Source organism: Antrostomus carolinensis, unplaced genomic scaffold (genome assembly GCF_000700745.2).
Source record: "Antrostomus carolinensis isolate BGI_N321 unplaced genomic scaffold, ASM70074v2 scaffold21401, whole genome shotgun sequence".
In the NCBI taxonomy this organism is placed as follows: domain Eukaryota; kingdom Metazoa; phylum Chordata; class Aves; order Caprimulgiformes; family Caprimulgidae; genus Antrostomus; species Antrostomus carolinensis.
The window spans coordinates 23,427-34,686 of record NW_010293772.1 but is presented as its reverse complement, the minus strand read 5'-3'; the positions used below and the strand labels follow the sequence as shown (position 1 = coordinate 34,686).

The window sequence follows — 11,260 nt, the reverse complement described above, 5'->3', positions numbered from 1 at the left end:
AAAGCTATTATCACTGGTGTCCTATAGCTTTTTACATTATTATTAGGGAGCAGGATAACTTTATGCAGACAGAGAAGATGTGTTTGGCTGCCTCTTTTCTATATTCTCATTGCATTCACTCTGTGCTTGCTACAGCTGACCCTGCCGACATGTAGTTGTGATGCTTTGTCAGGATTCTGACAATCCAACATTCTGTGCTGTACAGCAGAGGGAAAGGGCAATATAATATAATATAATATAATATATATAAAATTATGTGTTTTATACATATGTATATAGATGGAGCCCATCCAAATAATAATTGAGGGCATCTGCCCACAAGAGTGAGCGTTGTGATGTCTTTCAACCCTTAGTTTTAAATTATAGCATATATTATAGAAAACAACTCCAATGTAGATCTCCTTGGAGATCTCTCCCCTTTCAAGTCCACTCTTTCAACACGGTGACTCAACATAATCATTTTCCAGGCCACGGCGAAACCGAGCAGTCAGGGTACGGCTAATGACAATGACCCGGGGTGCCATGCAGTCCTCACGTCTATGAAGGATGTTCCATATGAGAATGGCGGGTGCCCGGACAGGCTCCAATGTTCAGATAGCAAGACCAAGAGAGGTTGGTGTATGGGCCGATGCGGTAGAAAGTCACCAATCCGATAACCAGAACAAAACCTGGAAGAATATGAGAATTATTTCTAATGAGTTATTTTGAATTTCTGTAGTGGAAAGGTGCCATTCAATGGCAACATTCATGAATCTATAAAGTCTTTCCATTCCTATTATGATGTGCTGTATATGTTCTTGAAGGCATATTTGGGCATGATGATATGTGCAAAGAATGGGTGCCTGAAATGGAGTCTCAGTGTTAGGTTTAAATCTGTTCACTCTGATTTAAATTTCTTACTTGCACTTAGCTATATTTCATGTTGTGTTTTTTGCCCATCCTCTTGTCTCACACAGATGTCCTCTTTTGTATTCCCATTGCCAACACAGAAAACTGGTATATTAATTATAATAATAATGAAAATCTTTTATTCAGAATATGGTACACTTATTCTGAAATTTTAAAATGTTTAAGGCAGGCCACCATTGTAAACTGTAAAGGTGATGAATAGCTAAATAGCTTACCAAAATAACAAAAAAAATGTACAGAAGCTTAAAAAAAGGGAAAGTGAAATAAATGGGACTTTATGGTTCTACTTTTTCTATGCTGGGAAAGTGTTATGAGGCAGGAGTAATATCATGCCTCTAAAAGGTACCAAAGGCAAGATTTCCACTTCCTTCCTAACCTTAAGCGCTAGTAAGTTCCCTAAAAGACAAATAATATTAGAGTAATGACAATGCACTTGTCTAGCATTGCCATCCAGATGTCACAATGTGATTTGCAAAAAAAAAAAATAAAATTCCACATTCTTTTTGGCAGACACCACTGATAAATAGTAGTAATGCTATTTCAGAGATAAGGTGGGGTGACTTTTCCAGTCATGCAGGAGGTCTGTATTAGAACAAGAGGCAGAATCTGTATTCCTTGACTCCTACTTTTTTATGTTACTAAGACTGCCCTTTCCCTGAAGAATGCATCAATAAGCACAGAATTACTTTTCTACCCTCTGTTTATTGTATTAGTCCCTCTTCCTGTCCCTATTCTCAAATAAAACTGCTTTTCAGCTTTTTAAAAGAAGTAATTTATATATGTGATTAGATTGAAAGAAACATACAGAGAGGCAAATATGCCTCACTGACTGAAAAAAGCTTTTCTCTTTATTCTCCTACACACTTCCTTCACTAGCACTGTAACACAAGAAATTTCATTGACAAAAGGACCCCTTCATGAAGGAAGACTAGAATAAACAAAGGCACATAAACTGCCAGAGGATTTCTAGATACCATCTTCCTAATTTAATGGGCGAGGACAAGTCAAGAGCAAGTAAGTCCCAGTGGCTGCATGCTGTTTTCTCAGTTAGCCACACCACTTGCAAACACTGTTCCCACAGACGCACGATAATGCTCTGAAATGGTGTGACGCCTGGCTCTGTTCCTTGATTTTCCATTAAAAGAGCACGTACTAGTAATGTAGTGAAGATGGAAAAGACACAAATTTACAGATAAAAAAAGAGAGGAGGGAAATGAAATACAAATAGGAGAAAAAAGCCTCACTACTTAAGCAGACGTGACAGTTTTACTATTCTAAGAGTCAATAACGTGAAGGCTGAATTCCCCCCCCAATAAAACAAGCAGTGAATTCAGAACATGTTCAGAACATCCTCAGTTCTCTTGGGTCTACCTAGAAGGTGGTTTGTAACTCAGTTCCTTCTACACCTTCTCCCGAAGTGGCACTGTACCACAGATGGCATGTACCAGAGAGGGTTTGAAATGAGGCATCTCTTCCTAAGGATATATGAGGAGGAAATAGGTTCTTACAGAAGGAGTAGCTCTTTCCTACTCTTTTGCCGCTCTGCAGTAGCCTGTGCTGTGAAAAAAATTTAACATACTCCAGATGGACTTTAGGCTGTTGACTCAGTTATAAGGACAGCAATTAATAACTCCTTTATTTTGTCAGTAAGTCTATGTTAGTTATTTAATGGTTCAGCTTAGCTATAAATGAACAAGTTTTATCTGGGAAAAACGTGGCCACATGGAGCACATTGACTTAACAGCTGCAGAAATCGCTGATCTATGTAAGAATTGTTTGCTGATGCTCTCAGGTTGAGCCTGCAGCCTTGCCTAGGATGGCATTTTAATGTGAGCCAAGTTGGAGATGGTATCCCAATATATAGGTGGTCATCTAGCATTATTTCAAAGTATACAGGTTTGAAAGTTGCTTCTCAACTCCTGTTCCAAAAAAAAAATACTGAGTTACAGTTGAGGTAGAAAAATTGTGAAGTTGTGTTTTTGACAAATTAAGCTTAAACCTTCATTTTTTTCAGTAATTGCTGTTGGATGATACACCTTATATCAGATTAAGCATGCTTTTTAAAATCCTGGTCTCTTGAAGCCAGGCAGATATTATCTACATTCTTGGATGGCCTGTTGAAGGCAAATCGTCTGTCTTTGAAGGAGTTAATTTTTCTGTATATTCATATGCTTAGCTCATCACCACATGAAAGTGGAAATGTTCTCTCCTTGTGCATTCAAAATCCTCACTGAAGTTTGCATGTGTTTTTTCAGCATTCACAGAACACTAGTTTTGTCCCTGAAGCCACAATTAATTGTGCTCCTTTTCTGTGATGTTTCCTTGAATTGCTCTTGAATTCTTGTGACTTTGCTGTTTGATGTTATCTGTCTTATATGACTTTTATCTATTTCTTTATTGTTAGCAGTAACAGCATACAAGAAGATCGCAGCAGGGCTGGGAAACAAAATAGTTTTCCCTCATTTCCAGTGTCAGAATTCTCCGAGTTCAGTTTGTCCTGAGAAACATGGTGGAGGGGGAGGATCAGATCCTGTGCTGAGGAATACATCAGTTTTTTAAAACTCTCCTCTGAGGTTACTCGATTCCCCATCTGTGGAACCAAGATGATAAAACTTCTTTTCTCCTGTGTTTTGTTTTGTGTTTCAGGCCTTTGGGAGCAGGGTGTGCTAGTTGTAATGTGCTTATAGAGAATTTATATCTCTATGTCTATGTTTGAGGTCTTTAGGTCTTATAATACAGATAAACACTGGTAGTGCTTTGCTCTTCCACAGGTTGCAGTCCACTTTTCAAAGGTTGATAGATACCAATTTTCTCATAAAGGTAGGAAATTGAGAGAAAGGGAGGTTGCTTGCACGTCCTGCAGTCAAGTTGTGGACCTGCTTCTTATGGTTTAAAATTTGCAGGAAGGAGGATATTGAGGTACAAATCAAGAGATCTGGCAAGTCTGGCACGTGACAAAGCTGTGTGTAGTCAGTTTTCCTTTCACAACTCTTTTCTACTTCACATACACTTTCACAGGGAATCAAAAAAGCATGAAGTAAATTTTTAAAAAGTGTGAAGCAAATCATAAAACCTTAAGCAGGGAGAACTTTGAACCTAAGCTGTTTGTACAAGTGGCTAGTTACAAGTCCCTCTAAGGGACAGTTATAAATATTAACAACAGTCTGCTTTAACTTGCATTAATTGTTTGAGGCTCTCCTGGCAGAGGGAGCTAAGTTCAGGAGCACCAGTTTCATAGAGTGACCCTGATGCTATGTCACGTCTTGCAGCTTAATTTCCAGTTATTGGATTGTGACTGGTGCTTTGCAGCTGCAGGTTTACGGGTATTTACTCTACCATTATCTCTAGCTTAGAGAAGTAATGAATGATTCACACTTCTAGTTTCCTCACTGCAAGTCAGGTCTGCTTGTGCAGACCTGCTGGGTTCCTGGTACATGTCAGAGCTGGGCGTGAGTTTTGTCCCATTCTTAGCAGCAGTGGTCTATACTCATTCCTTTATGGCACAGTAGAACTAAGTAAATGGTGTAGGAATATTTGTAATATTTAAACTTTTTTACAAATACTCAGCTCTTAATTAATTTACTTAGCTTTTTCTTTCTTGCTTATGTATCACTGACAGCCAAATACTGTCCTAAAAGGCTACATATCTCCATGCTAGACCAGCCACTTTCATGAGCTCCCTTCCTTCCAATGGAGAAAATATCCACCATGAAAAAGCACTAAGGCTTTAGTGCTTACAGGTCCCAAAATAAAACTATTTATGCTAGCAAGACCATTTCCCTTCGCAGGCCCTTTGCCTGAACCGTGATCAGAGGAGGAGCCAGTCATGCAAGAGCCTTTTTCTCTTACAGTTCTGTGCTGGTGTCTGAGCAGGGGGGAACTGGGAGATACTGGGTTGGGTTTGAGAGCTCCCCATCTTGGCAGATAGCAGGAGCGAGTCACTGGAGCTCTTAAGTGAAAAATGTAGGATCTGTTTAGAATACGTTGCTGCAGGCTGGACAGGAACTGACATTTAAGAAGAGAGAAAAACATGACTGAGGTGGGAGAGTTGGAAGCATGTTACTGTAGAGAGTTTCCACAATTCAGTTAAGTGAGCTCCGGAATAAAAATGTCACTGTGAACGTTATTTTCCAGCATTCTTATTTCATATTAGCATGACCACAATATTGGATTTATAAATGTAGGATATCAAGAGCAAAGGGTGAAGAAATCATATTGATTCAAAAAGACTGAGTTTGCATAGGATGATATTTAAATTTTGATGAATGCTGCTTTTGTAAAGATGTTGTGTGAAAACCTCCAAAGTTTGCTTGGAGAGATTTTGTCTGTAATAACTTAATCCACATTAGACTTCTTGAAGCAAAGTGTTCCAATGTGCTACTTACATTTTCCTTGCCCTTACAGGGGTCTCATTGTACACCAGCCAAGAATTGAGATGGAACATTTAGCAGCAAGTCTGTTCTCTACATGACTGGGCAGACACATTTGATTCACTTATTCGTACCAGCCTGGCTCTTCTCCTTCAGTGGTTCCTCTTTCTTAGGGAAAGTAGCTTTTTTCTTTTAAATTATTTTTTCTTATTATTCCTTTGTTCTATGGATGTATCTGAGGGGTAGTGTCTTCCTAGTTTGAATGAAACCTTACAAATAAATACATGTGTACTATTTGGTTACAAATCCTAGTGTAGTGATGCAAAAATACTCAGCTTCTGTAAGGAAAGAGAATTAAACTGAAGTTTGGCTAATGCTTTATTTTTGCTAACATAGCTAAAGCAGTGTATTTTCATGATACTGGTATCTCCTGTTTTCCTTGCTGCCTCCACCGTGAGTGTTATTAACATTAAGCAATCTTTGACAACACTTTAATTTGTTGCCTTTGAATGTTGTTAAATATCCAATTAGCATATCACTTTTGTGAGAATTTAGTGTAGGAAAAATAGTGCTGGAATTCTACTTCTACTGACGGTTGTGTAATATGGGTATAACTCTGTTGTTAATGTAAATATACCAACGCAGAATTTGTCTCTCTATTTGAAACCTCTAAAAATTAACTTTGTACTAAGAATAGCTTCTGTGTCCATGACTAAAACTAATTGTGGTGACTTCACATTTTTAGATAGATATTTTTAACATTAAACAACAATGTCTGAATTTAGTTTTGATATTCCAGTAAAATACCTGGATGAAGACAGTTGGCTTCCCAGGCTATTTCACATAGGTATCTCTACTAAAAATAACCAGAAAATTGCTCTAGTTGCCATCAGTTGTCTTTATATCTCAATTTATAATACAGTTTGAGGAGGGCTGCAGATGGCAAATATTTCTTTAAATTTAGTTACAAAAATATTAAACATTTTCATTTGGTTTGGCTTCATTTCTGTTTTGTAGCAATGACAAGACTTTTAGATGCATGGCTAAATTTCTCTGAATTAATTTCATTATGCATATCAATCAATTTCAGAACATTTTATTGTGTATTGTCTACAGTCTGCACAGAGGCCACATCTTTAAGTAATCTCATCAGGATTTTTAGTAAAGTACTTTATTTTCCTATAGAGCTGCTGTTTATCTCTAGTTGTTTCCCATCTGTAGCAAAACAAGCCTGGATGGGGGGGCTTTTCCGTTGGGGAAGGAAACAGATAACAAATTCACTAGGAAGACTTTTGGTTGCGACAGTATTGACTGTGTGAGTGGGGGTGGGTTGGGAGAATGTTACTTTTTGAACTTACATTTCAGATCTGCATACTGAATTTCCTGTTTGACTATTGCTGGCTGCAAGCCAACTACAGATTTTTAGCATTTTAAAAGAACTCTTATAGTCACTTTTTTACTTCTGTGATAGGGTTGGGTTTTTTTCAGACAGCCCTTGATTCATGTTCCTCCTTTTTATTAGTACATTTGATAGTGCAGTTGAAGAAATCTACATTATGTTTTTTCTGGGCGGGTAGAAAATCTATATTGAGAGAAAATCTATAATCCTCCTCTTTACAGCTTGTCCTATAGGATGACTTCTGCTGCCAGAAGAAGGAGAAGGAAAACAGAGCAAATGTATGAAAACAAGATTATTTCATTGTGAGGTTTGCAGTCCATGTAAAGAACACACAAGTTTGGCACTGAAGTGAAAAAAAAATGAGAAATAATGAAAACATTTAGCACAAATCAAGCAGTCAAGTTCTCTCTTTTCATTATGATTTTTAGGTTATTTACAGTGTCTCATTTATCTGCTTCCCTTTCAGGAAGTATTAGGTTTACAGCTCCATAGATTTCATCTTAGAACAGATCTGGATTGAGGGTGTCATGAAGGAAAAAGGTGGAAGGAAGTAATACAGAAATCAGGATCACATTGCTATCATTAATATCTTCAGCTATATTCTCCAGTGGCTGCTTTGCTGGTCTATTCTGCATTAAGATATTCTGGATATCAACCAATCTAAAGTTGTAGTACCCAGAAAGAAGAGAGAATGTAAATGATCTAACAATTTTTTTGTTTAGCTTTAATAGCACAGACATGACAACGCATGTGAACTCAGATTTCCTGTGATGTGTTAGGAGTCTGGAGAAAAACACAGTAGGAAAAGCTGGAATTCAGTGCTTGAAATTCAAGAGAGATGAGATTGTAATTTATTTAGCTATAAATTACAAGCTCAGTAGGAACACAAAACTTTTTAATCTTCAAGATATTATGTATTAAAGTAATTTAATGCTGAAAATGGATTGTCAAGAATATTATCATAGTATCATAGAATGGTTTGGGTTGGAAGGGACATTAAAGCTCGTCCAGTCCCAACCCCCCTGCCATCAGCAGGGACACCTTCCACTAGACCAGGTTGCTCAAAGCCTTATCCAACCTGGCCTTGAACACTTCAAGGGAGGAGCAGCCACAGCTTCTCTGGCCATCCTGGGCCAGTGTCTCACCACCCTCACACCAAAGAATCTCTTCCTAATATCTAATCTAAACCTGCCTTCTTCCAGTTTCAAGGCATTACCCCTTGTTCTATCACTGCCTGCCTTTGTAAAAAGTCACTCCCCAAATATTAATTATTATGATTTAGCTTTATTCCAATCTTGGACTTTCAGAAACCCGGATGAGATCTAATGTAAGGAATATTTTATCCCAGATTTTTCCCATTATGTTTCTAACATTTCACTCCATAGTCTCTGATAATGGCTGTTGTACGAGATTGGAGACTTGAGTCAAGTCTCTTAAGGTCTGATCCAGTCTGGCAGGTTACTGCTCGTAGTAGTTTGATATTCTCTGGAGTGCTCTTTATTCCCTGTCCCATTAGTATGGATTTCCCTTTCCAACTGCTCTTCTGTCAGCTCTGTTGTTCATCCTGCATTCAGCACATTGAGACTGTAACAGTTCCTTGGAAAAAACCTGAAAACCTGAAACCCTCTAGAGGGAAACTTCCGAGCGTTGACACAAAATTCCACATACAACACTGGTTCCATTTTCACCATATGCCTTTTCCAAAGCAAACAACTCACTTTCCTGTTAACTGGGAGGTGTGAGGTTGCAGAGCTTTGGAGTTGTGTGAATCCCGTTGCTGTCCCAGGAGCAATGCTGTTTCCTCTCTTCTTTCCTTCCTCTTTGCTTCCTGGGGCTTTATTTTCTGTCAGAGGTCCATCCTTTTTGAATGACTGTCAAATGCTTGTGCAGGTGGCAGAAGTGAGAAAGTGGTGAAGCCTGGAGTCATTACAAGCTCTAATAGTATCAGAGATGGTTGATTTGAACTTGTGATAGAGTTTGGAAGATAATAAAACAAAAAGGACTTTTGTTCAGACGTAAGGAAACTGCCATGAAACCCACACATAATATTTCAGTGAGTAAAGTCTGACTAAAAATAAGAAAATTGTAAATTGACTTTATGATTCTGAGCCATATACTCAATCCTTCCTCCATAATATTAGATTCCATTCTACTGGTGACCATTGCGGTTCTCTTCAGCACTTGTTGGCATATTCCAGGATGAAAGTTAGAGATCAAACAGAAGTCTGAATTAGAGGGGTCGTGATTCAAGATATTTTTTTCTGAAATTACTGACAGGATACGGAATTGCAGAAAAATTCTCTAAATCACTTGGATTTTGAAAAAACAGGAGGTGGGTCCTTGTGTTTTCAGTAACATATTTGCAAGTGTAATAAATAGAAATTACCCAGTCAGTACTCAAGAATACATTCTTAAATATGGTTTGCTCTTGCACGAATAATGTGTTTGGCCTAAAGTACATTGGCTTTAACCCTTAAAATGAAGTATGGGAGAGCTTCACAGTGATTTCTCTTGGGCTGTTTCAAATGGACAAAGTGCTTTTAAATACTAGCTTTGTATCCACTGTTCTGATGTTTTTGCCTAATATTGCTGCTTTACTTTGAAAGGAGATGAGAGTTTGCCATCTCAGAGTGGAGGCTCAGAGGCGGAGTATTACCTGTGGTTCATAGCATAAGGGGTAGCCACTTTCCTCCCCTTCAATAAGGGGAGGACATTACAGTCTTGGTCTCTAGATGTAGCAGCAATCCTTCACCAGAGCAACAGAAATGCTGGACTTGCTAACAGTTTGCATGTGTTTTGTCTAATACCAAAGACATTTCAGCCACGGTGTATAAAATGCTGTCACCTGACCCCAATTCAGGGAATTTGGTGGCCAGGGCTGATTTTTGTGGTCAGTTTGAGTGGCTCAACATTACAGAGCACACGTTGGGTTCTGTGAAAGAGGAAATAACCTCTTTTCTCAATGCAAGCTGTACTCTGAACCGCCTGTCCTGTGAGTGCAGACCCTTGATTACCCAGGTAGTCAGCAGTTGATGTACCACTTTCCTGGAAAACTAGGCAGACATGATGACTCCTTCCCTCTTTTTTTGAAAGTATACACTCCAGAAGACTTCAGCTGGTTGTTCTGGATATCAGGAAGAAATTTGTTTAAACATAAAACTTTCACTAAGATAATGACATGTAAAATGAATATCATGCTACTGACTGCAAGGCAGAAAACCATCTGATGATGGTGAAGGAGAGTGTGGCACAACTGCAAAGGCGGAGGAGCAGGGATGGCCACCAAAGTCATTGCATTATTTCTGCAGATGGGAGACCTTTGATTCACATAGCGAAATATCTGTCTTTGTAACTGTCATGAGCTGCCAGATCCATCTCTTCACACCTTTTGAACACAGGCAGGCAGATGAACTCCTTGATTCAACAGCTTCTTTAGCTGTTCTCATTAGTGTTTTGTTAATCATTCTGACTCTGGCTTTCCTCCCCTCTCCCCTCCCAGCACTGGGGATTTCAAGGTTCAGCTTGCATAACAGGTAATAGCAGGCACTTCCTTCTCCTGTGTCGGGATATCCTGGCGCCCTTCAGTCTCTCTCTGACTGTGTTTAAAACAGACTCCAGCACAGGAAAAAAAAAAAAAATCCAGTCTAAAATTAGCAGCCTTGATAGAAGAAAGGCATATGGCTGTCCACTGTGCTGTTTGTCAATGAAACAACATGTCTAAACAGGGCCAGAATGCATTTCCTCTCTGGGAAAAACAGACATGTCGAGTTTTAGGGAGGATGGGAGGGAGTGAGAGTAAAGTGGGCATCACAGCAATGATCAGGGAGATCTATCCAGAAGGTATCCAGACTTACAAAGACCATGGTGTATGTGAAGAGGCTATAGGGAGGTCTTGTTATGGCAAGGCTATAGATCTGTCTCTTGGTAGCACTGATTGATGCTTGAGGGTCTTGCAGAGCCTGGAAGCTGAATCAGATGCTTTGAGAGTTAGAGAACCTCAGCAGTCTCCTGCTCTTGTTTGGATTTCAGGTTCATACTCCTTAGTAGGTGTTTATTGGTGTATTTAAATGAGCTAGACTAGATTCTGATCTTGCAGTGGTGTAAACCTGAGGCCTCAGTAGGTTTACACTGTTCTAAATATTCTGAGTTTTTAAAGTTAAAGTTAAAAATAAAATCATGTTACTTTATTATAACTTGTTATTTGCATTAATAATAATGATATATTTTTAGTTAGATCTTGTAACAGTCTGAATGTTATACTCCATTAATGACAGATTCATGCATGGATATTTTATAGGATTGGATTCTTGGTGTAATGAATACCGAGTCACTTATTTTATGTAGCAAAGAAAGGTCTTATTGCAAAATGTTTACAGTTTGTTGCCACTGCTGTCAATATGGAATTGTGATAAAACCATTTCCTCCTTTCCTCATTCACTTCTGTGTACAGTCTGTGTCCATGAGAATTACTATGGGAATTTTGTTTATAGCAGTCAATGTTATGAATTGACTTCAGCTTTCTTTGCTGGATTGCAGACAAATCTGTCTACCAAATCCAGCAGATGGTCAGTGAGTAAAATTC

At 38.6% G+C, this 11,260-nt stretch overlaps 1 protein-coding gene across 1 annotated transcript in view; it reads right to left on the bottom strand.

The window, feature by feature from the left end:
* Nucleotides 1-434: 434 nt before the first annotated feature.
* The window catches only part of TMEM204 (transmembrane protein 204), a 27,907-nt gene continuing 17,081 nt past the window's right edge, over nt 435-11,260 (bottom strand). Inside the window, 2 exon segments of the mRNA XM_010177427.1 lie at nt 435-576; nt 578-668. Coding sequence (XP_010175729.1) covers nt 435-576; nt 578-668 — 233 coding nt within the window.